Below are 27,990 nucleotides of genomic sequence, written 5' to 3'. Positions count from 1 at the left end.
GACGTCAAAATGTCACAGGAAGTTGACAGAGGTGCTGGCCTTATCACCTGCCATCTACGAGTGGGTTTAGCCTGTCTGTAAGGTTTTGAGGAGTTGTTGATTTGTATTCACTGTTATTTGTCAGTGTTCGACTTGTTTTCAGCTGTCTGTCCCTCGTAAACAAGCCTCAACTGCCCCAGTGGTGAGTTAACTGTCGCAAACAGCATTTCACAACTGAACGACACATAAAAAAAATGTCGACAATTTGTCGGAGCGACTGTAACTGCTTTACTTTTCACACGTGCTTTTCAAATAGTTTATTACTCTAATTCAGCGTCTCCTCCTTCAGACTAACTGATAAAACTGACTTTGTCATATTCCACATTGGTTAACGTGTGAAGGAGAGAAAGAAGTACAGTGTAGTCAAGCTAGAGTAAGCCGAAGCTATGAAGCGAGAATGAGCCCAAACCCTGGAGCAGTTGTAGTTATAATAACAATAAATGCAAAATTTGTAAGGTGCATACTCACACTCCTAAGGAGCATGCTCTTGGCGCCTTAGAACAAGAACGAAACATGGACAGCATATAATGGGACAGGAAAGCAAACAGATAACATATAAACTACAAAACAATAGACAACAGAACGAAGAACAAAATCAAATACAGAAAACGCAAAGATGAACCAAATAACAAGAACAAGAACTGAGAGTAAACCACTTCGCAACTTCAAAGACAAGACGCTTGCCCTAGTTTTTGTGTTTTTGCACACTCGATAAGACGATATGAACTGCAGGCTTGCTGAGTGCTGCAGGTCCCCTGGACGTCAGGCTTTCACTGTACTGGACGATTGTGTTCAGCAGGAGCCGGAGTTATGCAGCGAGGGCAGGTCATTGCTCTGGGCAGAATGAGGAAATCAATGGAAACCTCGTCTGAGCAGTGTCAAGATGCTTTCCCTTTCATTGGCTGTCCCTTTAATTACCCCATGGCAAACATCTTTGCCACCGATTCATAAATACGGTCCCAGAGGTAAAGCAATATCCACAGTCTTTTGTGACGAAGGGAATGAAGTCTTGCCGTCTTTCCAAACCGCACGTGAGAACGTTATCTCGCGAACAGAACCATGTTTTTCGCTCAGACTTTGGGAACACAGCTCTCGTAGCGAATTGAACTGCCGACTTGAATGTTGTCCTCTAGTCAGCCCTTAAGGCTCATTGAAAGATTTTAGGCACAAAGAGGTGCTGTGTTTAAAAAGTTAGTGCTAATGCACAGTGATTTCCTAGTTGTCTCCATCTTGTGGTTTATCTTGGTTATTGCTTCCCTTGACAATATATAACAAGAACTGGCAGCTTAGCCAACTCTGTTGAGAAAAATGTTTAGGCGCATATGTAGAAGAGACGTTTCGCATGACTGACCACGCTGTGAGGTGATGCGGTGACAATGCATAAGTGATTGTTACCAATGAAGTAAGGATTAGGTGTTCGCATCTTGGCTCTGGCACTCACTTTTTCTGCAGGTGACACCTGTTTACAGGACCCTTTACTAGCTAGGAAAAACAAACATTATGGCTAGAGGGACAAAATGCCAGCTAGCCCCAGAAATCCTTTTAAAAATAGGTTATGAAAAATGAGATATGTCATTTTTTACTTTCATCTGTATTTTATAAAATACATCCAGTCAGTGTTTCTACACATCTGTCACTACATTAGTCAAATTATCACAACAAAATGCGAGAACGCAAAGAACAGAAATGTTACATCAAATCCTGGGATATTTGCAGACTTGATGCTGAGGTCAATCTCAGTCGTTTTTGAGGTAAACTATCAGGACTTTTGTCTGGGCTGTTGAGGTCTCTGCCTGAACTGCTTGAGTCTCTATCTGAAATGTTTTTTCTCAAGACAAAGTCACTGTTGGTAATCTGGATTAGTTTCATCTCCACATCTAGATGTGTAGCCTTGTCCAACTGGTGTTTGGTTTTTTGGCAAAATTCACTGTCTGGCAGCAAAAAGAAAACAAAACTCAGAATAAACATTTTCACAATTACTGACCTGAAATATTGTTTATGGTAAACTTGATAAATGACTAAAATTTATCTACTGGCATACAAATATCTGTTACAAGAAAGTAAAGAATAAGAAACTCCAGAAGTCTTTTTGCATGTAAACATGGACAGACACACAAATGCATGGTCATCAATCTGTATGCATTTGTAAGAGTTTACTTCCTAAAAGAAGATTTTTAGAAATTACAGGCATAGTGTTTCTAGCACTCATTAAAAGAGTCCATGGATAGTATATTCTGGCACTTTCTAAAGGATGACCCACTGACCTAGGGTAGCTGTGTATATTAACATTTGGAGTTTTCAGACACATCACACCACTAGCAAGTGATTTTGAGATATCTGTATGTGCATATAATGTGTCTACACTAAAAAAAATTAATAAATAAAAAATCGGCTCTGCAAGAAAACTTGCATACAGTTTGAAGAATCCAACTCTTTTTCCTGTCCTTTCACAAGACACATAATACGGCTGCTTTAAAGTTTTGCTCATCCGCTAGGCACATAAGCTTTTTAATTGTACATGTTTGAGCCAAATAAAAATTTGGCAATAACAGATGTGTTCCAATCTTGACCTGAAGAAGTTAAAAAAAAATGATACCAATACTCCAGAAATTTTATCACTGGTCTTTTTAGGGCTGTATTATTTTCTGTAAAATTGTGTAAAATACCTTCTCCTAATAAAACTGAGGCAATCAAAATTTTGGAAGCCAGTAGGTCAGACTGAGCGGCAGATGAAGTAGTCTTAAAAGTAAAATGGTATGAGGGCCACCAGTCTTTCCTTGTTGACCAGCACCTTGAAAGATGACTCTTCACAGCTTTCTGTTTCTTGCAGTCTTCCCTGCAAACCACCAACAGCATGTTTTATGCCTTCATAAGTACTATCTATAAATATTTATGTAGCTGCAGCTAAAAAGCACAAAAACATACCTATTCATGCAAAAAAACATAGAAATCTACATAATAAAATATCTGTTTGTTTATTTCATAAGTTTTATTTTGTATTACATCTCCAACAGGGAATCATACAGACACACACGCAAGTAAGTACATGCACAGATTTTGAGAAAAGATTTGTTTTCTGGGTAAAATGTTACCAGACAACCAAAAACTTCTGACAACATTGTTTTCAGCTCATTATCTACTTTCAATGAAGCTCAAAATATCAGCTACACACATGGAGCAGATGAGCAAAGACTGAGCTAACAGCTTCCAGCCTTCCAGCTTCTCTCGCCAGACCTCATAGTCCAACAGATCAAAAAGGTAGTCAACTACACGAACATCTTTTGATTCTGAAGAGAGAAGATCATACATGGTATTATAGCTCTAATGGGAGTTAATGAATGAAATAATGAATAAAATGCATAATTCACATCAATGCAAGATTCTTATTTTATGCCTTTGCAAACACACAGAAATTTCGATTCCTGACTTTATATTTAGGAATGTCCATTTCTGACTAAATCAAAAACTTTAGGGTTGGCTGTTCTCCTTCTTGACTCTTTCAATAGCACATCAATTGGCATTTTCTTTATTTGCAGTTTTCAAGGGAAAGAAAGGGGAAAATTGATGTTTAATGCTATGGCAAAGCAGCAAGCCCTGTATAATGATAGCAACAAGAAAAAAGAACATCATGCTTGAAACAAGACCTGAACCCAGAACAGCCAGTCCTCAATGCATTGCAAAATGGTGTTAACACTATTTTGCTACCAGACTGCCATTAAGATTACAGAAAGGGCAAATTGTAAAATTTTTTATTCTGAATTCTAAGAAATAATGACAGATGAATCTCAATGTAAACTTGTTTAATGAAATGTTTGCTTCACCAAGCACTTCTTCCATACCACAGCCTTCTATTATTACTAGAGTTTTCTCAGAATGTGCAAAACATTCAAAATATTCATATACACACAGTGTCTCCCATCATGGACAAAGGGTTTAAACCACAAAGGAGAGCTCAAGCTGTGCATGGTGGCAGTACTATAGCTAATGAAGTTTAATACCGGCATGGTTTGCTTCCTACTTGTTATCAAAGGTCAGTTTAACATGTACAAAGATAAAGCATTAGCAATTAATTTCATTGTATTAATGATTAAGATCACAAAATGTACATTTCAATAAAAATGGACAATAAAAACCCCAATAGTTTGGTTTTTTTGGGGTGTGTGTCTGAAAACCCCCAGCATTTTAACCAGGGATGGATCTGCATTTTTGGTGGGGAAACTAATAAAAATAAGCTTGATTGTCCACTAAATGTGTCTAATATTCAACTATGGACACTATATGGCAACATTCATTTTATTTATTTCTAGACAATTCTGTTCTGAATTTTTTTTTTAAAGGGGGTAAGGTGATTTTTCTTTAGCATTTCTTTTTCAAGATTCTGATCCCAATCTCCTGGGCTGGTTTATACATGAGGTTTTAAGTCAACTTAAAGTGAAGCCCAACTTTTCTGGTGTAAATTCCAATAATTACTTGTGAAAATGAGTCTTAAAAGCAAGTCTGAATATTCAGACCAAACTTAGCAACTTTAGATATGGGACTTATTTTCATGAACTCACATGCAAACCAGCCCAGACGTTGCCCAAGGTTAAGTGGCAATTCTTTGCTTCCTACCTTGTAACTCATCACAGAGTTGCAACACAAGTGGGTTAGCAGGATCCAGGTTGGCAATACTCTGTAGTTCAAACACAAACATATTAGTAACTGCACATCATATTCTTTAATGCTTTAAGCAAGCCTCTCATTTTAACCCAACTTTTGGTGATTTTATCCAGTTAAGCACAGAATAAAAACAACAATTCCAATAATCATATATGCTTTTTCACATGATTTGTTCAAAATAGAACTCCATTATTACTGATGACATCATCTCTCCATAATAAGAAATGTCAGTTGTACCTGTAAGCAGCTTAACTTTTCCTCTATCACATCATCTTCAAAACAAAAAGCATTCCTTTGCAGTAACTCAAACAAAAAGCGATGAGAGTTAGGGTTGTTTGGATTATTCTTGCGGTAGTTTTCCAATAGACATTTTGCACCCTCGAAGTCCTGGTAATACTCATAAATCTGAAAAAAGTATTTTACACAGCATCATAATAATTTAAAAATATTTATGAAGATTAATCTGTTTAAATCCAAATAGGCCAGTTCATTTTTACTACACACTAAACTATTGTAAAATAAAGCATTACGAGACAATATGCACATTATCATCTGTTAAATTTTAAAACCATCAGTATAAGGATTTTAATTAAAATCTTTATCAAAAATTGATAAAGATGAATCAAAAAGAATAAATTTATGTTTATAAGCAAAATAAACAGATTAACAGCAAAATATACCAACAACTCTCAATGAAGTGTCATAAACAAAATTGTTCTCTGGCCTCCCTGTATTTACTACAGACAGTATGCTAAACCTTTTGATGCTGGCTTGTATGAGCTTGTACAACCTTTATGAAGTGTCTAAAACAATATTTATACCTCCACAGCCTTAGATAAAAATATGTCCCACACTCCTTTCTTTTTAGATAAGGTTTCGAAAGAAGCCAGAGCATAGTTTCTTGCCAGATGTGCAGTTACACTGGTTGACTCTTCCTGGTGTTGCATCATATCTAGAAACAGAAATTGATGAAAATCAATTTAAATCATAGATAATTATAACAGCGAACAGTCAAATAAATACAAAACTAACCCATGTAATAACTCACTACTCTTTTTTCTTAATATACATGAAAAGAGAAAAGTGGAAAAACCAGATTCCATGTAAACATTTATCTATTGCTATTCAGATTTTTTTTTTGTTTTGAGTGTAAATGAGAAGCAGCATAGTCATAATCTCAAATTCACCAAAGAACTTTTTTTTTTCTACAAACATTTTGTAAACTTAGCCTTTCAGCTTATGGCAGGCTATCATTATCCATTTAGGACCCTTTGGGCATATTTTCTTCAAGTGAAGGTTAAAAAAAAAATCACTTTCTGGAGTGAAGAAGTTCTACTGTAATTTTTGCTGTGCCAACAGTAATAGTCTGGTTTTGTCTGCCTGCATGTATTGTAAATGAAGTAAAATACTGTGCTATGCTGTATTCTACATTAAATCCAACCACACCTCTAATATCGGTTTATACACCAATAATGTTATCATTATTAAACAACCTTAAAATTTTTTTTAAATCACTAAGAATATGAAGATTGTTTAGGTTTACCAACTACAACTGAAAAATATAATATTGCAACTAAAGCAAACTGTTTTAATGCATTTTTTAAATACATTAACTTTCTCTATTATCGAGATTCAAGGAATTTTAGCCCACCATAACAGGACCGAGACAGCTGGGAAAAATTATGATTGTCTGCTTTGTTAACAGCACCATGCCACTCTATATAGTAAAGTAGGCCATGATAGGCAGTTAGAAGATTCTTCTGATTTGTAGTTAAATCAGTTTGAATCCTGCGTCTTCTCTCTTTATCCTTGCTGTTCCCCTGAAAAGAACCATACCCATGATCTGAGTAGTTGTAGCCTGTAGCAACACAATTCCACAATACATTTTAAAAAATGTATTTAACTCCCACTTTCTGTCCACCTCTGTCATGCTGTCTGTCTTAATATTTCACAATCCATAAACACAGCATTGTCTTATTGTATACGTCAGTAATAGAACAGAAAAATTGATTTGACATTATTGCGACTCTGTCATAACTGAAAGTAAAAAAAGCAACAACAAAAAAACAGCAACAATAAAAAAAATTCCCTGATGTGAATGTCATGGTTATCTTTGTAAAGCAGCAAATTTAAATACCAAAGCATAAGAGAAGCAAGGCTTTAAACAGTGTATTTGTTCTTTGGGACATTCTGCTGGGATATCACCAATGATGTTTTTTCCCTTTAATAAATTAATGTTAAAGCTACAATTTTTTTTAGAGTAACCAACACACTTATGCAGGTGAGCACAGAATGACTGCTGTATGCTGTAGCTTTAGCATGAGTTTTTTCTGTGTGAGGCTAAAAGTTTTTGATAGGAACAGAATACACTTAACCGTCCATTTTCACTTACGTATTTGATGACATCTCCTGCCTCATCAATCATGCCATGGGTAATGAGGAACTTTATGTATTCTAAGACAGTCTCTAGCATGTCCACTTCTGTCAGAAGGTAAAGCTGCCTGCCAATAATTGAATGAATAAAATGCTATGATTTGTGATGCATCACCTCACATTTTCCTGATTTATTCAGTAAAATGAGCACATGACATTTTCTTTCATAATATTATACCCTTCTGATTCACAATGCGAAGTGTCCACACCTATAGCTTCTTATATGATACTTAGAATGATGGCAACCAGATGCAAAACCATCAATTATATATGTATTTCTGAGCACAATATATTAATTATGCTTTTTGCTTTGTTAATAGTTTTTAAATCTCATATGATCAAACTGGAAAATTAATATGGACAAAATATGTACTCTCTTTTCATAGTCTGTTTTTCAAACTAGCTTGACTACCAGCAAGTTACTGTTTCACATACCTGAAAAACTGTTCAATTAACTCGTTATTGGTATCTGGTTCAGTGTACATTGTGGCAAGACTTGCCTGTAACATTACAATAATAATGGGCAGAGGTACAAAATGAGCAGCAGTCGAAACAGATTAGCTGCTGAAGTAATTTGAACACTTCAGTTTGCTGTGCTGTGAAACAAAATTGCTTACAGACTAATAATATTAATTGCTGGAACCTCTAACAGAAATATGTGGAATATTTTCTACATAAATACATATAATTTTAATAAATTTATAAATTGCAACCTTATATCCTGTGTGTTTATGATTACATTGACTGTAACATTCAATAAGATTTTTTAGTCATGCTATTTTGTAAACTTAATCACAGTAAACATGCATTTCATTAAATGCTTTATGAAATATTTCTTTTGACATTTTGTAAAAACAAGCACTTTATATGCACTTTGTGACAGAAAACATTTACCTTCCAAACAATCCAGTCCACACCCTTTGGAATGTAAGCAAGACAATCTAAAATCTGCAAGACTTTGCTCCAACTATGAGTCAGCAAACATTCTCGTAACAGCCGGACAAGGCATGGTACAAGATGCACAGGACTTTCATTTCGCATTTCTCTCCATGGGGATCCTGAAAATATCAATAAAAGTGACAAACAAGTTTATCTATATTTACAGTGATCCCTCGTTTATTGCGATAACCAAAATCCACAAAATAGAAATGGTATATTTATTTATGTATTTATACACTATATGAAGGCTTTATAAACCCTCCTCCATACTTTTATGCTACATAAACCTTTCCCATTTCCTTAACAACCATTCCCACACTGTTGTTTACAATTGTGAGTAGGTGAGTAGCATCTCAGGCAAGCAATGCTGGTTTTTGTTTCAGAATAAATACATGCACTATTTACTGTAATTCATATTCATTTTATTATTTATAATATTTCTTTATTGTTAGAATTAATATTAGTAATATATGTGTCTTTCCTTGTGAAACTGTTTCACTTCAGATGAAACCAAATGCAAAAATGCATTTTGTTTAAAGACTCCATTAATAGCACTAATTAAAGCCCCAAATCAAAAGCACTTGGCAGTCAGTGAGTCTGACTGTTAAGCATGAGAAACAACCTACAATATTCTTTGGCAAACAATTTCACCCAATTTAAAGCTGCTAAAATAATGCAATAAAGCCTGAAAAAAAACTAATGCTAATTAATTATATTTCATGACATAGATTTGATTATAAAGAATGGAATGATGTCAATGTTTTGATGAAAATATGTAACTGTTACATAATTATTATATTACAGTAATGCACTTGAACACTTGCAAACAATATTAAACCCTTACCTTTCTCTAACAGAGGCTCTGACAGTTCATTCAGCCAGGATTCAAACTTTTGTCCTCTTTCTTTGCAATCTTCTCGACATTCTTGTTTTCTACTTGTGCAGTGTGGTCGCAATACTGAAAACAAGTCTTTCTGAAATAAAAAGTAAGTACTTTGTTAGGAACAACCTTTTCCAAGATGAAAATAATTGGCACACTAACTCTTGGAGATCAGGTTGGAAATGAGAAATAAAGGTAAGATCCCCCAGCATAAGACTTTTAAGGCTGAAAAATGCTTTAAAACTCAACTTGAATGCTGGACATGTAAACAATGTACAAAAGGGATAGAAGCAATGAATTACAGATCCCCCATCAAAAGAACATCCTCAAATTATTACACAGTTATAAAATGTTGTTGTGAATCAAATGTTAAAATATGCTCAAAGAGAATATGGTCTCTGAAATTAATTTTTGGTCATTATTTCTTCTTTCAGTGTCACGGAATTATAATATTAAAAAGTAATATAATCTCTTATATTACAACGATGTTCGCTTGATAATAGGCTGCCCGCAATTGTATTTGCACGAGGCCCCACCGCATCCCCCTAGCGCCGTCTCTGAAACTTAACTAGGTATACTCAACCAGGATGTTGAAGCTATGCTCCATTTTCGTATCTTTTTTTTTTTCTGTGCTTTTGGTCTTCGATATCGTAACAGCATGGACTTGTAATACAAGTCCGTGGTAACAGCGCTGCGTGGCGCTCTTTAAAGTAGGAAGTTTGGGAAGTTTGTTACTTTTCTGACTTCATCGGCGCAAGAGCGTCTTCCGGTAAGGCAGCGTGCAGTCTGCTAGAGACACCTCAGCACTACGTAATTTTTATTTGCACAGGTTGTATCTTGCTTTTTTTCTTCGTCCTCGCAGTTTAGTAATTTGGCTGATCGGTTATAAAACTTTGTTATGTGTTTGATTTAATTTAACATCGACAAGGTCAGTCATTTTTAGCGTTTTTTAATTCTGACATATGGTGATCGATCTCTTCGCATACACTCTCATGCTGGTATAGCAACTTTTAACATAGCACAGTCAATATTGTTAATATCATATTATTAATATCATAATGACCGTGTCATATAATGTATGCCCATTATAATACTACCCCGCTTCACAAAAATTGTTCTCAATTAGAAAGATTAGGAATAAAGAAATCAAAGCCAACTCTATTAGCTCTCGTCGTTGTTGATTTTCAGTCATTGTCCACTTTTGCTGTATTTAACCTCATTTTAACCAACTTTTGATTTCAGTCATATAATTTTCAAATTAGTTTTCTTACCCTAGAAGTCTACGTTAACCTTTTTTTTTTTTTTTTTAATTTATCCAGGTCATCTGCTTCACACATCAGTTATAAAAATCTACTAAAGTTATTCAGAAAGTGCCAGTATCAGTTTAAGAATCTGATGATAAATAAAACTTAACAAGATAATATCTTTTTATCCAGATTAGGAGAACTAAATAAGTGGATGTGGAAAGGACATAACAATAATCTGTGAAGTTAATTTATCAGTTACATGGTATTGATTGTGGCCATTGTAATAAAGAGACAGACTATGTTTAAAATATATGGAATATTCAAACACTGATACATCTAGAAGAGAGCAGAACAGTATCAAGAGTCATGTAAGCTGTTTTGCTTCTGATATTATTTTGTATAAGAAAACATTCCTACTTCTGACTCAGATATCACCCTAAAATAAGTGAAATCCTCAGGAACAAAATGTTATCAAATTATAAATTAGCAGAAAATATAAAAAAACCAAACCTCAGAAATTCTACAATAAAACACACACACACACACACAAAATGGAGAAAATGTTTACAGTGAAGAATAAGAGTTAGTAAACAGAGATACTAAGATTTAAATATTTGTAGATAAAATGTCTCCTTGCATTTTCCAGATTTCCCATAAAATGATGATTTGCTTCTTTTTTCTTTTTCCTATTAGCCACGGTACACAGCATCATCCAGGAAATTTGTTTAGAATAAGCTTTCAACCATAATTTTATTACCAACATTTAGTCAGCCACTTCATGAAGCTTAAATAATTGATATGCTGTCGCAAAATAGCAAAAGGCATGGAATTTTGCACCTTGGATATTCTTTCCTAACTTTTTGAGGTTGACCTCATTTTGTGCAGCGGAAGAGGAAGGAGGGGACATATATCAAGTTAAGGGGAGATAAACAATAAGATAATTTGTCTGAGTGCCTATTGGGTCTTCTGACTGATGAACAGTCAAGCAACTTTGTGGGGGAGGGGTCAGGGAGAGGTGAGACAGCAAGCAGAAAAGCAGGCCACTCATAGTAAAAGGGGAGATAACAGTTACAGATGAATTGCTTGCTCTGTCCCTCTTTCTTTCCCTTTCTTAGTGTCATCAGTAGCATCTCATAATTAGTTTGTCCTGCACAGTAGAGCTACAACACAGCTGACTTCCCCCACCCCCCTCTTTGATTCACAGCTTTCAGCAGAATGGATAAAATAGAAAAAAATTTTGAGCAACGAACAGCAGCTATAGTTTGACCTTTAATAAACAAAAGGAATATTCCTTTAGAATTCAGTGAGGATTGGACAAATGATGCGGATTTGCAAAGGTATTACCTGGCACCACAAAAAACATGCCTGTCACCTCAATTAGTTTTATTTATAACAGAAATATAAAGCTCCCATATCATAGAGGCCATTGTGGCAGTAAAATGTTAAGCACTCTAGCATAATGGAAGACAGAACCAGTACCTTTTCTTCAGCCTTCCCTTACCTTGCCTGAGAACTCTACCCCAATACCCTATTAAACAGAATATGACAAAGAGAAGAGAAGAAATCTTTGAAATTATTAATAATGTTTGTGTTTGTGCAGGGGCTTGTATTTTCCCAAGTGACACAATGTTAACTGCTGCTTGTGCTCTGACACTGCTTCTGGCTGTATCTGTCAACTCTCATGGACCTCCAGGAGTGCCCCCTAGACAAGGGGGTGGTCCCCCTCCTGGTATGCAAGGAGGACAGCAGCAACAGCCACATCAACAGCAGTTTCACCAGCAACCAGATGTTGCAGAAGGCCATGCACATGAAAGGGGAAAGAACTTCAAATTTCAGTCAGAAATACACAATGCTGAGTGAGTCTTCAAGACCAGAAATTATGTAGATTATTTGTTGAAACCAGAAATGTAACTTTAAGTCATGGTCTGTAGTAATAGTAGTAATTGCATATACTGAAAATATAAGCATTTATAATGCAAAATGTATACAGCACGTACTGTACTTTAGAGCTTAAAAATAAGAACGAGACATGGGCAACATAAAAGGGACAGAAGAACAAACATATGAATAACAAAAGGCTAAACAACAATACTGATGACAAAGAAAAGACATATAAAACACACAATGAGAATCCAAGTAACAGTTACAAAAGGAAGTAGCAATGAGTGGAAAAGGGGGGAAGGGTGTGAAAAAGGACTAGCATTGTGTGGACTGTTGTTATAAATATTATATGTTTTATATGTATATCTGCAAGGAACCCCTGAAGTTATATGATAAAGGCATAACTGGGAAGTGAGAGTCAGAAAACAGTCAGCAGGGGTCCATGGTTCCATCCTGTCCTTACCTCCGAAACACAATCAGTTATATAATTATGATTCATGATGTGTTTGTGTGTGTGTGTGTGTTTTAGCCATATCCTAGATCATTTGCAAAATGTCATCAAGACTAAGCCAAAAGAACAGATGACAGAGGAAGAGTTGGAGTTCCACTATTTCAAAATGCATGATTATGACAACAACAACAAGCTGGATGGTGTTGAGATTGGCAAGGCTTTAACTCACTTCCATGATGGTAAGAGAGCTTTTTAATTTTTTTTTCACCAAAAATATCTATCTTATATATGGACCTAATTTTTATACACAAAGGACAGAAAATAGGCTATTGAAAATTGTGAATCATTCAAGCAGCATTTGAGTAATCTTTTGATGTTAGAAGATGCCGGTAACAATTTTGTTGCATGTAATTTTTATGTAAATTTTGTCTGTTTACAAAAAATTTAATATTATTCTTACTACTGATGAAGAAAAAACTATTTTTCAACATCTTGGCTCAGTCAGTTTGGATGGCATGTTTGTTTTTGATATTGAAGCTCCTATGTATAACATACATTTTATTTAATAATATATTTCAAATAGTACAAAACTAAGTTTTTTTAAGTAAGATGTGAATAGCATGGATTTTGTAGTGGTGTTTATCCTATGAAAATTTAAAAGCATAATGCTTGAATTAACTGGAGTTGAGAGAAAGTCACTGGGTTGCAAGATTTTGCTATTCTATTTCTATTTTATGGAAATGTAGTCTGGTGTGGAATATCTCTTAAACACTGTGGTTCGTGCAGCAGTTACTGCAGTTCTGGAATTGTCTGGGGTTTTGTTGATGCAAAACTTTGAAACATTTTACTGTAGACACACTCTTTACATGCAGACCACATCAGAACACAAAGCATTTGTGTTCTAAAGAACAAGAATATAAGAGCATGGTTAATTGTAGACTTGAATGAAAGTGCGAAATGTTTATAAAAGACAAAGTCAGGTTACAGGCTGCTAGTCCTATACAAAGTTTGAAAATGTAATTATATTTTTATATCAGTAAACTTTCATACTATTGTCATACATCTGTGTGTGTGTGTGTATAATATATATTATATATTTTATATGGTTTCTGCCTTGCCTTCTATGCAGCTGCTTAATGGGTTTCATACCTACCTATCAAATGCATGCTGATGTGCTTACACATTATCCTGTTGGTCATGGTGTATTTTACTGTGCATTTAGTAGTTAAATTAGTGTAATTAAGTATTATTATAGGACTGCCTGAACAAGCACTATTTTACCAAAGCATTTCTTTTGGGCAGCATAAGAATGTATTATTTCTCTCTCTAGATATATATAGATGTCAATCATTTATGACTTGTTGAAACTGCTCTCTCTTCCATTCTAAAACTATTCTGCTGTATGACAGTGAGTAGAATTCACATGGTGAAAATATTTTCTTTCATCAGATGAAATGTCTGTATAGTGTAATGTATGCAGTTATGTGCCATAATGAGGCAAATCTGTAGCCATGTTGTGTTCATTGGATAAAATTTGTTTATAATGTAGTGTATACACACAAATATGCAAGCAGACATTTTATCTGCTTTAAATGTGTAGGCCTAGAATACTCAATGGAGGAATGTGCTGTCTCAACGCTGCCATCTCTAGTGTCCGTGACAACAGTGTCCTGGCATGAGAGGGTGTGTGTGAAGTGCATCTAGCATACTCGGGGTGTCGCTAGCTCGCTGTGATTGCCCGCCCAGCTCTCAGGTCTTGTGGCCGGGAGCAGCATTTAGAGTGAACGTGGCGCATCCTCACTGGTCGACCCGCCGTGAGTGACGGACAGCGAGATTAACATAATCTGCTGCTCAAGTGGAGGAGGAGAGGTGGATGTGCGCATGCGCAGTAGGGGACGGGGGTGGTGGTGGTGGTATGGGAAGTAGAGTGAAATGTGAGATGTTGATGTGGGATTTAGAAAGTTATGGAGTATAATAGAGGTATTGACGTGTATCTGCTTATCATTCCGTTTTGAATGCAGCTGGTATTGTTAAATGCCTTTAAGTACATTTTTGTGTATGCGTCTGGCGATATGTATATATGCAAATATTTTGTATTATTGCTGCATTGACAGTTAATTCTAAAAGTCAGGAGACCAAAGAATAAGACCGGCCGATGTGATCTTCAAAATATAAAAAGCGTAGAATCAGAGGTCGGTAAATGGCATAAGAAGCATTAGCCGGTAATGAGAAAGGACAGATATGCGAAGGGTGGGGGCACTAGATCTGGTACACGCTTCCAGCAGCAGTATGTTCTTACAGCCAAGTGTCTGTTGCGTGACAGCTAATTGTGATCCGCTTTTTACCTTGATGCTGTCTTCCCACTTCAGACTAGAACCAGGTCTTGCAGTGCCAGCAAACTGTAGAGTGTAGATGGTACACCACGTCAAGAGCATGGATATGGGAAGTGAAGACCAACGTCTTTCGCCTCCTTTAATCCCTGTCAAGTTTGTCAAGAGCCCAGTTCTGTGGGTGGGCCAGATTGGAGGCGGAGGCGGGTGGGAAGTGACCAGTGTCAGCTCGGGCGAGCTTGCGATGGATGACCCTTTGCTTGGTTACCTCTAGGCTATGGGGCCAAATAATACATAGCTGACAGCAAACCATACTACTTATATACCATCAAATTTTCTTGTAGATCCCTAAATTCTACTCACTTCTGAAACGCTTAACAAACAGGTTCATAAAGCAAGGCCAAACGGTACGAACACTAGTCCGCCGTGCATGAACACCTCAGCATGCTGACACTCTTGCTCCGCTACACTTCCAGAAAACGCATTTTGTATCAGTGTCTTTGTTCTGGCAGTCAGGAGCTCTTTTGCTTAATTCTGCCCATAACCTAAGTGCTGCCAGTGGAAGTCGAGCACCGCCAGAGTGCAGTTGCGTGCCATTGCCGTGAGGCGGCGCGCGAAACGATTGCATTATCGGGTGGATCACGCGACTGTTGCCGACGTCACACGAGAGGACAGCGTAATGGAAATGTGATGTCTGGCTGAGCATGCTAAATGTGCCGGAAAACCACGTTTGGCATGGTCCGGCATGCACTGCGACCTGTCGACGCAACATCCGCCCGCTGTGTGGGCCCTTACAACAGCCCAGGGACGGAAGCCAAGATTCCTGCGTAACCGGACCTCAGGCGTCACTTCCGGGGGGATTCGGAAGGTGCCGGGATGCTAACCGGGTTTGTTTTACAACATTTGGGTGATGGCGTTTTCCTTTTCTCTGTCGGTGGAGGCTGAGGGTGTCCGTGGTTGTCTTCTCTTGACCACCCTAATCTTGATGTGGGGGAGGGGGTGGGGCTTGTCTTTGTCGTGTCCCCTTGATGAAATCATTGTTACCACAACAGTCGTAACTGACTGGGTTGTTCCGGGCTAGAACACGAGCACAGATTTCATCATTCTTTCCATCAGCGAATAATAATAGAGTAGTGTAGTAGTGCAGGATTAAAGATGTTTGAATGTAATTTTAAAATATGTAAAATGCTTTCGGATATATGATGCTTCCAAAATTTAAAAGAAAACTGACAAATGTGCGGAAATGGATCTGATCTCTTAATTGTAATTTCTGTTTTGCTGAATATTATTTTAGTGCAATGATACGTAACAATAAATGTATGCAAAAATACGGTAATAATATTTTAGGTGACCCGATAACGATAAGACCGTCCGACGACGAGCCCTCTTTGCCTTTAAATTTGCTGGATGAGAACTCTTCATCCTTTCCTAACCTTCGTTGTGGCTGTCACTACCTTATCATTCCCTGATCCCTCCATCCTGACCCTCATCCATTTTCTTGCCTCCTGAGAATGTTTTCCTTACCTTCATATCTGCTGGAATGCGGAGACCTTTTCATTGGGTACTGCCATGCCTGTGTCTCCTGTATCTGTGTGTTAGCTCTATTTTGGAAAGGCGTATATTGAACAGAAAGTTTGTTGACATGCGTTCATATTCCGTCGATAGTTAAATGCTAACGTTACCGTTTATTGGAAACTGTCTTCGGTAGCACAGACTTCCTTCTGTATCCATGGCAACTAAAGGTGGTTGCAGGCGTGTTCATGACCCAGCTCCAATGAAGCTTAGTGGCTTAGTTGTTGGTCCGTTACAGAGCACGAGCAAGCCCAGCCCCATCAGGACAACGCGTCCCCTGCCGGAGACTCCGAGCATCGGCCTGCTGTGGATGACCCCCAGGCTGTCCCCACCACCCCTCCGCCGCCACCTCTCCGGAAGGCAATCAGCGACGAAGAAATAAGTTCTTTGGTGGACATCGTCCTCAAATCGTACGATAAAGACGACGATGGCTACGTTGAATACTTTGAATACAAACAGGCGCAGCATAAGGGCTGATGATCTGGCCTGTCCGGGTTGGGACTTGAGGGAAGAGGATGCTGGGTTTGTGGAGAGACAGTTGTTCGATTGCCAATCACATTTGTTGTTGTTGTTTTTTTGTTTTTGTTTTTTAATGTGCTTGTTGTAATAGTGTTAAGTACGACAACGAACTTCTCGCGAGACGGTGAAGTCTGTAAAATGTTACAGACCTAACTTTAGAAAGAGCTGAACTGTGTATTTTTAATGAATAAAACTTGCTAGATAAGCGTCGCTGTGTGAATTCGAGTTGCTGTATGACTAGTAACAGAAATAGTTGGGACAGTTTGTGACGATAGAGATAAACAAGTTGTTCCTTACTTCAGTCGTTGATTCTCAGCTTGCGAGCACTCCGCATCGATCTTACTTCGCATGCGCAGTTGTCTGTTTCACTTCCGGAAGAGAACTGGACAAAGTGGCAGACGACAGTGCTGCAGATCTAAAATTACACCTAGGCGATCGGAGCACAAATCACTTTACTGGCTTCTTCGTGCCAGAAAGAAGAATACCGAGTCAGCTCATGAAGAATAAATTGAAAACTAAATGTTCTGTAAGTACTTTTTTACATCTAGGATAAATGGCTGAGAAAAATTAACAATGAAACCGGAGAGCGCGTGAGACTGCGCAGAACTAGTGAAAGCCAGTAACGTGACAGACGAGAACATACTACACATTTCCTAACATGTAGCCGGCAGAACTGGATCAAAATATGCTGCCTGCAACTAGTTCTTGTCAAAGGTTTATCTTGGCCGCTCTTGACTTGGTGTATATCCCAGAATTGACCTCTGGATAAATAAAATCCTATCTTATACAGTATCTGTTTCTCCTCCCTCCGTATCGCCAAAAGTCGGACATTCATCACTGGTGTGAGACTTCACTGCCTCTGCGCAGTTTGTTATATGTTTTTCTTGTTTTGGATTACCAGAACACTAAGTTGTTTTGCAGTGATGATGATGATGATGTGTGTGCCTGATAACAAATGTATTGATGTGTAACTCTGTTTTGTATGTCGTGATGACAAATGTACTCATCTTTCAGCTGTCGCTGTATCTGTTGTCGGCGCGCTATGTGATGTAGTTATTTTCTTGGCAGCGACCGCGTGGCAGAAGTGCCCACGTCTTGTCCTGTTAAAAACATGATAGATTTCTTGTGAGACTTGCATGACCCCGCCCCTTGGTGTGCTGAGGAGAAGGAAGAGTGCACATCACGTAAGGCAGAGACATTCTTTTGATAGTGTCCGGCACCACCACCCATGTGTGTTACTGTCAAAGTTTGGTAACCGCTGTGGAGGGACGATAGAGAGTGAACCAGTTTTATGGCGATGGGTAGGGAAGTGCCAACTTGTTTTGCTCCAAAACGTTAACAGCTTGTGACAGACGACACAGCTGCACTTTCTGTACCATGCTGATTTTGGGGTGAGGGGAAGGTTCGTTATTTTATGCTATTTTATTTTATTTTCGTTATGTGTGTGCGTGCACGCACGCTTTTGGTGTAAATTTTTGGTGTGTCTTTTTGCTGTTAGGCTAGTTTCTTCATGATTAATTTATTTCTTTGCATTAACAATTTTATTGAGCTTGCTTTATTGTTATTTCTGCTTTGCTTGAACAGGCTGCGCACTTTGAATTTTATGCATCCTGCCAGTGTTTTTATTATAACGTTTTCTTCTCCCTTTTCTTCTGCGGTCTGATGGCACCAATGGCGTTGTGTCCTCTTTGTCTTTGTCTGTCAGCCATGTGTGCTTATGGTGGTGGAGGGTTCACCTGTATAACAAGGTTTTTTAGTCGATAACATCTCAGCTTCTTCTTTAAAATGATTCGCCGGTGCAACCTGTGCCTGTCTGTAGAATGCATGCTGCATGCTTAAAGTATTCGATATTCGGGACTTGTTTTTATTTTAATTTAGCTTTTTTTGTTTTGTTTGTTTTGTTTTTTTACACTCAGCGGTGGGCATCATATAGAGATGCTTTACCTGTTGTGCTCTTGAGTACGCTGCATATGAGACCTGGCTTTTTGTCATACTGCTATGCCTGTCTCGGCTGGGTACCCTCCTCCTCACTCGCTTCCTACCCTTTGCAGAAGAGCAGCCAGCGACCGGCTCCCCTGGGGACGACCATCAGGGCCAACAGCAAGAGCAGCCCCACCACAAGGTGTTCAGTGACGAAGAGATCGCCAACATCGTTGACACTGTCATCACCGATAACGACGAAAATGGCGATGGCTATGTTGAGTACTTCGAGTTCAAGCGGAAGCAGGAGCAACAACGAAGCCAGTACCAGCAGGAACAGCGACAACACCAGCAACAACAGCAGCAACATCACTAGCCGTAGAGTGGGAGTTGGGGGAGGGAGGGCCACCTCTAGAGAGCAGTGCTTGTCTGGCTTTACTAGTACCTTTTGGAAAAGCCGTGCGATTCATTTATTTGTTTGTTTGTTTATTTATTTTCTATTTTACAGTGCCTGGGCCGCACGACACTGCGCTGCAGAATACGGTGGGGGTGACATATACTGACATTCTGAATTATTTTTTATTGATCATTGCGTTAAACTTGAAGTCTTTTGGATGAATTCAAAGTTATCCGAAGTCAATGCTACCATTTTTTTATTGTTATGTATATTTGTCAGATGTTTCTTTAAAATTTACTTGGAAAGGGTGGTAATAGATGTTGACATTGGTGGGTCGCTTTGTCGGACCAGTTAAGGGGTCTGCCTTTCTAGCGTCACTAAACCAGTAATCTTCATGGCCATTCACTGGGACTTTTAAAAAAAACTTTCATTCTTAATTTGTGTCGAAATAGGGTCCTCACGAGGTCGCAGTAAAATCAGCGGCTTCTTGTCCAGTCGTTTGATGCAACTGATGCACAGTATCGGCTCACTGGTCATGTTGACCTTTCCGTATCCTCTGACAGGTGACATTCCTTATGCTGCTGTACCACATAGAAAATCAAAATGTGAAGTCTTTCTGCAAGTCTTTTTCTTGTGCTTGAAATATGATACTCGTGTTTGGTTGAAAAAAAGATATTCTATAACGGATATTATTGTCGTAGCAGTTAGGAAGAGTCAACGGTGCTTTTTCTGCAAACAGGTAATCTACAGGGTCAGAGCCCAGTATTCTATCCCACTGCTGTCATCATTGTTTCCTTATATGCACAGACTACAGAAATTAGATGAAGCGCTGTACTGTGCTCAGGGACATGATCACAAATGCAGATATCGTTGTCTGCAAGTCTAGCAGCTCCAAAATGACCCCCACCCCAACACTCTATAAAGAAAGGGAAAATGTCATAGGTTCGGCACACCCCCTTCCCTCCTCACCCCGCACCACAGGTTCACAAATAGTCTCTCTATCTTTTTCACATTCACGAATGACAGTGTAGTTAGGCAGTGTATCTCGGTGTTTGTTTGGTAAATGATGAGCGAGTATGACCATTTGATATATATATATTGATGGTATTGTTTAGTCCCTTTTTCCGACCGCCCACTGATGAAAACTGGCAGACGATAACTGAAGTATTAGGTAGTAGTCGTAGACCTGTAACGCTTGCAGGTTATCTTACAACATTGAGTCCATTAATAAGTGTACATGTACACACTGAAGAACAGTTGCAAGTAGCTTAGTAGTAGCACCATTTTATCGGACCATCGATAAAATTGTACAATCATGGGTCGGGGGCGGTTGTCACCAGTCCTCTTAAACCCAAGTCGATGGGCCCGCTCAATGTCCTCGGCACACCATAATTTTACATCACACAGTTCGTTCAGGAGACTAATCACTTTTGAGCTGCACTCTGTATAGTTCTCACTAGTACTTTCTTGTATGCCGAACAGCCTAATATTTTTTCGCCTGGACACAGCCTCGAGCTTGTCCATTTCCGTTATGATTTCATCCATTTTTTCTTTTAATAGTTCATTTTCCTCTGCTAATTTGTTGATTCGTCTCTCATTTCCAAGTACCTTTTCTTTGACTGAATCAATACCTTGTTGAAGCCTGGAAATGTTTTGTATCAAGGATTGGTAGGAAGTCTGAATTTGTTGCGAAATCTGTTGAGTAACTGAATCCTCAATACCACGCAGCTGAGTGTGTATGGTGCCAACAAAAGTGGTCTGAGACTGCTCCATGCGGGAAAGAGAAGTAGATAGAGCGGCAAGAGTGGACGATATGCTTTGGATAGTTGGTTTGTTCTGACACAAGTCCGGTCTGGGTGTGGTGTTCGTTAGCACTTGCACTTGCAACCAGGTGTTGCGAGACAGGTATGTCCGGTATCGAGGTGTCAGTAGAGCCACCATTACTCGTTATGTGGTCCGTTGTATGAGAAGCATGAATAATCTCGCCGTTAAGAGGTCCAGGATTTAGTTCCACATCTCCAGCACACATGAGAAGACTTGAAATGATAACAGCTAGCAATACACACTGTGTTTTCCTTGCTCTCACCTTGCCAAGTATGATTGCAGCAGTTTTCGCCCTTCGCCACATGAAGTAAGCAAATCGCCATAAAAAAAGGCCACAACTCACACGGAAAGTTGTAATTTCCAACGGCATTTCCACAGGATATATAACACACAATTCAGTTTACACTTTTGGTCCAGATGATATAGATAAACTAAACTTAATAGGTTTTCTCAAGGTTTCATCGAGAGCACTCAAAAACGCGTGTAACCTCGAGTGTGAGCTGTACTCACATATCGTTATCTAGAAAATGTACATTACACACGTAAGACCTGTATGACATGTGCATTGCATGAGGTATAGGGATGATTGTTACTATTTTTGATGTTGATGTGGGCCAGATGGCCTCCTAAAAACTGAACGAATAAATAAAAAAAATATATATATAAATATAAAAGTTGCAAGTAGCCGAGTCGTCTGTAAATTCACTGTTAAAAGTACATCACTAACAGTATTTGAGTCAACTTCGAGACATCCACATTTGTATTGAAAGAACGTATGAGGATAGGTTGGTGCTCATTTATATTACAACCAGTGCGGTTAAACACGCGAATTCAAAACTGTGTCACAGTCTCTTTGTCGTAGCTGAAGTCTAAAGTCCCTTTTAAGAAAAAGTGTATGTGTTTGTATTTACTGAAGTAGTGCTTTTTAATCCTTTAGAACTTACCTGCCCCTGTACACTCTACATTTTTTAGCCTTCTGTTTTTATTCTTGGTGTAATAGTATACACATGTTATAGACATTCTGTTAACACGTAAGATAGCGGGTGCTTATTTCGGGTTTTGATTTTATTTCTTAGTGTTACTTGACGTGTGTTTCTGTTATTTCTAATATGGAATTTAAATGGTATGAATACGTGGTCGTATATGTGATGTTGAATTTGTAAATGTTTGGGTTAGGGGAGTGACACAGGGGAGCCATCTTGGTGACGGAAAAGTTATTCAGCGTATCTGTGGTGACCACTCTGAGGAACTCACTATAATTTTATCAATGTAAGTGCCAGCACTAGACGGGGACCACGAATGGTGAGAGTGGAAAACTGACAAGCCTGTCGCTGTCTTACTACCTGGTCAGGTCTCATGTAGGTAAATGTGTAAGACCGCAGAAACATCCATTTATAGAGTGTGAATGCGCAGTTATACATCGAACTTTAGGATTACACATCTCGTGAACAGAAAACAAAGAATTGAAAGAAAAATGTCTGTACACCAGACTTTGTCTACTTTGTCTAAACGAAAACGGAAGTGGATGATCTTGTGTTTGGTTCACGTGACTGGAGTCGGCAGTCCATCAGAAATGAAGTTGGTGAAGCACACTGCGAGACGCGCATGCGCACTTCACTCACAAGACTCCCAGGATGTAGACGTTAGCTGAGAGTTCACTGCGCTTGGTCTCCTCCTCATACACGCAGTAGGACTAGGGGGTGGGGAAAAAACTGCATCCTACGCTTACAAAATGTTTTTTTTATAAAGTTGTCGACATCGTGGTTAAATACACAATGTATACGAGAAAGTGAGGCAGTGAAAAATAGCAAACAAGCATTACAAAAAAAATCTTTCATATCTCTTGAAAAAACAATGTCCCATAACTAGGACCATAGCAAGCGGAAGTTAACGAAATCTATTATCAGAAATCATTTGACCGTAAGGCATTCAAAAGACCTGTGAATGTAAGCGTTAAGGAACTTTCTGTTTGTTTTTTAATCTAAAAAGTTCATATTAGAAAATCTTTTGAATTTCCTACCAGGACGTTTAATGATCTCGATATAGCCCTCAAAAATAAAGTCTCTTAATTCAACAGTTGTGACGTACTCAAATATTATTCAGTACTTGCTGGACAGCTGTGACGTGCTGTAAGCAGTGCAATCATCTCTTGCTATAAGCAGATGACATTGTAATGGTGTCATAGTGTGGGCAATATTCATGTGGTCCAAGTGATTGCAATGTTCGTGGTGCGAGGACAGTAGTGACGTAACGCACGAGGATAACAGTTTATAGCAATCTATTTGGGCTGGAGTTCAAAAAGTTCATATTCGAAAATCCTTCCTGCTGTCCGTGTCTTACCTTGATACAGGAAATCCGTTTGGCATACCCCTCCCCTTTATTTATGACGGGGGTGTGGGTGGGAGGATTTGACCTATGGTCTATGCCGTCAGGGTTTGCGAGAATGGGAAATGGGATAAAGGCGTTCATTCTGTTCAACTTGTCTCTTGCTCCAGTTGAGAGAACTGTCCTGTGGCACTGCCATGAGTCGCTTGTCACAGTGTTGTGTCGTGGATCCAGATTTCATCTCCGGTACGAGGCACCCGTTGTATGCTCGAGCCCTTGCTGCTGACATCAGGCACAAACTTTATCCTTCTGTCCTTTGTCCGCTGGCAGAACGTGATGCACTGTTGCTTGTTGCTTCATGATATGTCTTTATCTAGTTTTAGTACATTAGTCAAAATAACTTACAACGCTTACAGGGAAGTGTTCCTCAAACAAATGGTGCTGTTGTCATGTTTAAGTGTTTGAGATAGCTAAACAGAGATTGGGGACGTTGAAGTCCGGATCCGGGTACGGATGTGGCACTATAGACAGGTATTCGTGTCCCTTTCAGTATCTGTTTAACGTTTCCATTTGTCTTACATCTTTATTTTGTGAATTTTCTTTACGTCCCAATTACTTACCAAATCCACGGAGCTGTTGGCATTTTTACACTTTCTATCTGATCTAGTTTCATTCAAATTATTTCTCATTGTTGTCGTTTTCTCCTCGGAGATGACAGTGTATTGTATGTACGACATGACTCACAGTGAGTATAGAGAAAGTTCTATTTCAGTTTGGATTCTACTTAGTCTTAGAATCATCAAACATGTTTGTGTACAATGGCAGTGAAAATGGTGCCAATAGTATATGCAGAACGTATTCTGTTAAATAAAAGTCAAATATTTTTAAGGTGATTGTCTCGGTCATGTGAAGATCTTCTGTTGCTGCGCTAAGAGTTTATGGCGAAGTTTATCGGTTGAGCATTGTAACCGATGACAGCCTCCCTCCACCCTTATTTCCCACCCACCCCCGCCAAAAAAAGCGCTTTCTCGGTCGTTGCTTCCCTTCCTGACGCCCCTTTTCCTTCTTTCCTTTTGAATGACAAAAATCGTCTTCCTATTCACTCGTCTTGTAAGTTCTACTTGTTAGTGGTCGAGGTAAGGTGACGACAACAACAACAACAGACAAACAGCAAAGCTTGTACTTCGAATCATTGCTTACCTTTTGTTGACCATTCCTGTCTTGACAGCAAGTGCTTTTGCATAAAGTTGTGAACTAGCTCAGTAGGCTTGAAACTGGTTGATTGTTAGTGATCCCTGTTGGTTGTACAAGGTTTATTGCTTGGTTACAATCAGAATTTTACTTTATTTACCTGTTATGTGTTGTCTGGTTTTGCTAGGGAATCATTGTATGGGTATCTGGGGTTGAGAATTGAAAATAAACATTCCGATTGTTTTGTTCAGGACAAAAGATAGGTTGCTGAGTTCTCTTTTGTACCTCTGTGTGTGCGCGCGCGTGCGTGTGTGTGTGCGCGTGTGTGTGTTTTCTGCATAACTTTGCACAAACTGCCTTGTAAACGTGTTGAAGCAGAACCCTTACTAGAATCTCTGAAGTCAAACGTTGTGTGAAGTTCGGGCCGGTATATTGCCAGTGGTAAACCTGCTTATTGACCCAGTGTGTTGTCAGTGACAAACAAACTTACTGACCCAGTGTGTTGTCAGTGACAAACTTATTGATCCAGTGTGTTGTCAGTGACAAACAAACTTATTGACCCAGTGTGTTGTCAGTGACAAACAAACTTATTGACCCAGTGTGTTGTCAGTGACAAACAAACTTATTGACCCAAGTGTGTTGTCAGTGACAAACAAACTTATTGACCCAGTGTGTTGTCAGTGACAAACAAACTTATTGACCCAGTGTGTTGTCAGTGACAAACAAACTTATTGACCCAGTGTGTTGTCAGTGACAAACAAACTTATTGACCCAGTGTGTTGTCAGTGACAAACAAACTTATTGACCCAGTGTGTTGTCAGTGACAAACAAACTTATTGACCCAGTGTGTTGTCAGTGACAAACAAACTTACTGACCCAGTGTGTTGTCAGTGATGAACCAAGTTATTTAGCCGGAATATTGCCAGTGGTGAACGTGCTTATTTACTCGGTATGTTACCAGTGATGAACGAGCATATATTAACAGGGGTGACCGTGCTTATTTAGCCTGTATATGTGGGCGCTTAGTTTATTTGCCCAATCTAGGGCGGCCTTTAGTCCCCATAGAAATCGTTCTGTCCTCTGTTTGCCGTATGCCCGCCAGGATCGCATGGCCTCAGAAGACGTGTTATCATTTCAGACGACGACGAAGAAGAAGTGATGAGCGAAGAGGACCTAGCAGAGCTGGTTGAGACGGTTCTTGAGGAAGATGACTTGGACGGTGACGGCTACGTGGAGGTCGGCGAGTTCATGAAGGCTCAGAAGAGGCGTGGCCATGATACCGAACCGTATCACCCTGACAACCTCTAGGCATCAGTCACCAGCCTTCTCTTATCACGTGCTTCTCGTGGACCAATCAGCTGTCATCCTTCTCGACATGCTGTTGGAGGCTGAAACCGAACAATTTGAGCTAATAGCCATAATTAATTTTTTGTTTGTTATTTATTTTTTATAGTAAGATATATATATTTATAATTGTTCTAGATTATATGTGTGTGATGTCACAATATTGCAGGGCATTTTTATTGACATTTCACCTTTTGTCAGGAAATGTGAGTAATTATTTTGATGAGATTATCTGGAAACACGTGTTCTAATGGCGTTTTTCTTTGCAGTGTTGCAAACAGGGTAGTGGCTGTGCTAGGAAAAGGTCTTTCGAACCTTACTTTTCTTGACCATGCTTATCGTCTTACTTAGATGGTGTATAAGGCGTACACTAGACAGTCATGTTGTCCTGGCTGTAATGCAAGGCGATGACGAGACATCTTCAACCATAAACAATCTTTGCATTTGACACATCAGCAGTTTTATTTTGCATGTTTGTTTTTTTTTGGTTGTTGTTTTTGTTATATCCTGTACTTGTAGTCCCACGTCTGTCCACCCATGCAGTAAAGAACAGGTGTAAACATACGTCACTTCCTATGCTCAATTCCAAGGTGCAATTTATTAATAATAATTGCTGTTAGAGAACAGTCTTTTGCTGAACTTAAATCGGCATTATGAATATAAACTCGTCTTTTCTCATTTGATATTGTAATTCATGAGTTTGACACATGCTGTGCGTAGTAGCTGTAGTATTTACAAAGTAGCCACGTAGCGGGATTCGAAACATGGGTTGTTGTACGATTCACTACCTTCAAGACAGTGACCAGACACTGTTTGTGTGCATTTGAGTGGTCTTGCATGCTTATACAATAATCATAGAATTAGTTGCTGACACGGCGTAAAACAAACCATCCAAGCATGTTTGCAAGCCATTACTTTTATTATTATTTACAAATAGGAATGACTGATCTGCATGGCTCTATCCTAGGTACAATACAAGGCCGAACTGTTTTGTTTATGTGAAAGTATTAAAGGTGTGACTGCCTGTCAGTGCGAGCTTGTGTTATTGTTTTCATGGCCGTGAAAGATAGTGTTTTTATGAGCACGTGTTCAGTGTCAAAGTAGTTCACTGGAAACACGAGAGAAATCGAGCATTCAAGCTTTTTAGAATCAATCTGGAGGACAATGATGCTGTCAGCGAGTCACCATCATCGCTAAAGAGGAAAATAGAGGTCAAAGGTCAGCTTCTGAGATAATTTACACACACACACAATCTTAGGAAGCTTTGCAGTTTGTCCAGCATTTCCATCAGCGGTGTTGTTCAAAGGTACCAGCGTGGGAATATAACATTTTGTAATTAAAGTGTACAAACGGTGCATTAGGCTTCGTAGCAAGGAGCCTTTAGTCTCAAGCACGTGTGGAATTGTCTTCAGTGGGTGTCCTTTAAGACACTATCACCATCATCATCATCATCATCATCACCATCATCATCATCATCATGGTGATAATGAATTTCCCATCCACCAAGTGCACTCACGGTCTACTAACAATCGGTTGGGCGAGTTGACAAAACCAAGACCTACTAAAAATTACTATTATTTTTACTTTTGACATTCCCATAATACTCTCGGCAAATGCCAAATCTGACGCAAAGAAAAAACACAAGAACTGGACGGCGAGAGATGAAGGACGCGTTTCTAAAAATGTTTCAATGGATGAATTAGGCAAGGGCCCTCACTCCACTATTTTTCATCTAGTGTTTACATCGACATCACAGCTATTGAGCTTGGATCGGTCTTCACAGGTCAGAAAGGTTAAAGTCTAAATAACCATTTAACACCTCAAAGCCAGGGGCAAAGTCTCAAAAGCAAAGAAAAAGATGATGGTATCCTTTCCCTCCCTGCCCTCACTTTCGTTGAGGCCTGTGGCCTCTTGCAAAACACTTTTTTCCTCTTAATCTTGTCTCTGCCTGTCGGAAAACCCAGGAACGTTGTTGTCGCGGAGAATTTTCGTTTCAGCAGTTACCATCCTGCTGTGTCGCTTAAAGGTCAACTACAGTC

At 38.9% G+C, this 27,990-nt stretch overlaps 2 protein-coding genes and 1 long non-coding RNA gene across 9 annotated transcripts; 2 read left to right on the top strand and 1 right to left on the bottom strand.

The window, feature by feature from the left end:
- Positions 1-64: 64 nt before the first annotated feature.
- Positions 65-4,568, top strand: LOC112569827. The gene is made up of 3 exons (XR_003100535.1): positions 65-181; positions 3,168-3,297; positions 3,576-4,568. It is a non-coding gene; the product is annotated as an uncharacterized LOC112569827 (long non-coding RNA).
- On the bottom strand, positions 1,615-16,647 carry LOC112569821 (TATA box-binding protein-associated factor RNA polymerase I subunit A-like). 3 transcript variants are annotated; one of them, XM_025247821.1, is made up of 12 exons: positions 16,542-16,647; positions 8,915-9,044; positions 8,026-8,189; positions 7,567-7,631; positions 7,091-7,199; positions 6,350-6,518; positions 5,520-5,650; positions 4,936-5,103; positions 4,651-4,711; positions 3,212-3,326; positions 2,706-2,875; positions 1,615-1,970 (listed from the first exon to the last, which is right to left on the bottom strand). In XM_025247821.1, exons 3-12 carry the CDS (start codon positions 8,170-8,172, stop codon positions 1,729-1,731), a joined length of 1,377 nt encoding a protein of 458 aa, XP_025103606.1. In that variant the 5' UTR covers positions 8,173-8,189; positions 8,915-9,044; positions 16,542-16,647; the 3' UTR covers positions 1,615-1,728. The 3 variants fall into 3 exon arrangements, with proteins under 3 accessions (XP_025103606.1, XP_025103604.1, XP_025103605.1); XM_025247819.1 differs by lacking the exon at positions 16,542-16,647 and adding an exon at positions 14,875-15,090; XM_025247820.1 differs by lacking the exon at positions 16,542-16,647 and adding an exon at positions 9,534-9,691.
- LOC112569825 (multiple coagulation factor deficiency protein 2-like) lies at positions 9,678-26,983 on the top strand. 5 transcript variants are annotated; one of them, XM_025247839.1, is made up of 4 exons: positions 9,678-9,779; positions 11,798-12,053; positions 12,608-12,768; positions 25,746-26,983. In XM_025247839.1, exons 2-4 carry the CDS (start codon positions 11,824-11,826, stop codon positions 25,913-25,915), a joined length of 561 nt encoding a protein of 186 aa, XP_025103624.1. In that variant the 5' UTR covers positions 9,678-9,779; positions 11,798-11,823; the 3' UTR covers positions 25,916-26,983. The 5 variants fall into 5 exon arrangements, with proteins under 5 accessions (XP_025103624.1, XP_025103620.1, XP_025103623.1 ...); XM_025247835.1 differs by lacking the exon at positions 25,746-26,983 and adding an exon at positions 19,002-24,865; XM_025247838.1 differs by lacking the exon at positions 25,746-26,983 and adding an exon at positions 16,670-17,160.
- The last annotated feature ends 1,007 nt before the right edge of the window (positions 26,984-27,990 follow it).

The sequence above is a fragment of the Pomacea canaliculata genome, linkage group LG8 (assembly GCF_003073045.1).
Source record: "Pomacea canaliculata isolate SZHN2017 linkage group LG8, ASM307304v1, whole genome shotgun sequence".
In the NCBI taxonomy this organism is placed as follows: Eukaryota; Metazoa; Mollusca; class Gastropoda; order Architaenioglossa; family Ampullariidae; genus Pomacea; species Pomacea canaliculata.
This window is presented reverse-complemented; position numbering and strand designations above follow the sequence as displayed.

Bases quoted from the DNA above. Each gene is read 5' to 3' on its own strand.
- LOC112569825 (XM_025247835.1), top strand. From the start codon at position 11,824: ATGTTAACTGCTGCTTGTGCTCTGACACTGCTTCTGGCTGTATCTGTC. The intron at 12,054-12,607 runs GTGAGTCTTCAA...TGTGTGTTTTAG, and splicing joins TCAGAAATACACAATGCTGA to CCATATCCTAGATCATTTGC. The intron at 12,769-19,001 runs GTAAGAGAGCTT...TACCCTTTGCAG, and splicing joins TTTAACTCACTTCCATGATG to AAGAGCAGCCAGCGACCGGC.
- LOC112569821 (XM_025247819.1), bottom strand. From the start codon at position 14,964: ATGCTCTTGACGTGGTGTACCATCTACACTCTACAGTTTGCTGGCACT. The intron at 3,327-4,650 runs GTAGGAAGCAAA...TTCTCTCTTCAG, and splicing joins ACTCTGTGATGAGTTACAAG to AATCAAAAGATGTTCGTGTA. The intron at 2,876-3,211 runs GTGTGTAGCTGA...GGTGGTTTGCAG, and splicing joins TCTTTGCTCATCTGCTCCAT to GGAAGACTGCAAGAAACAGA.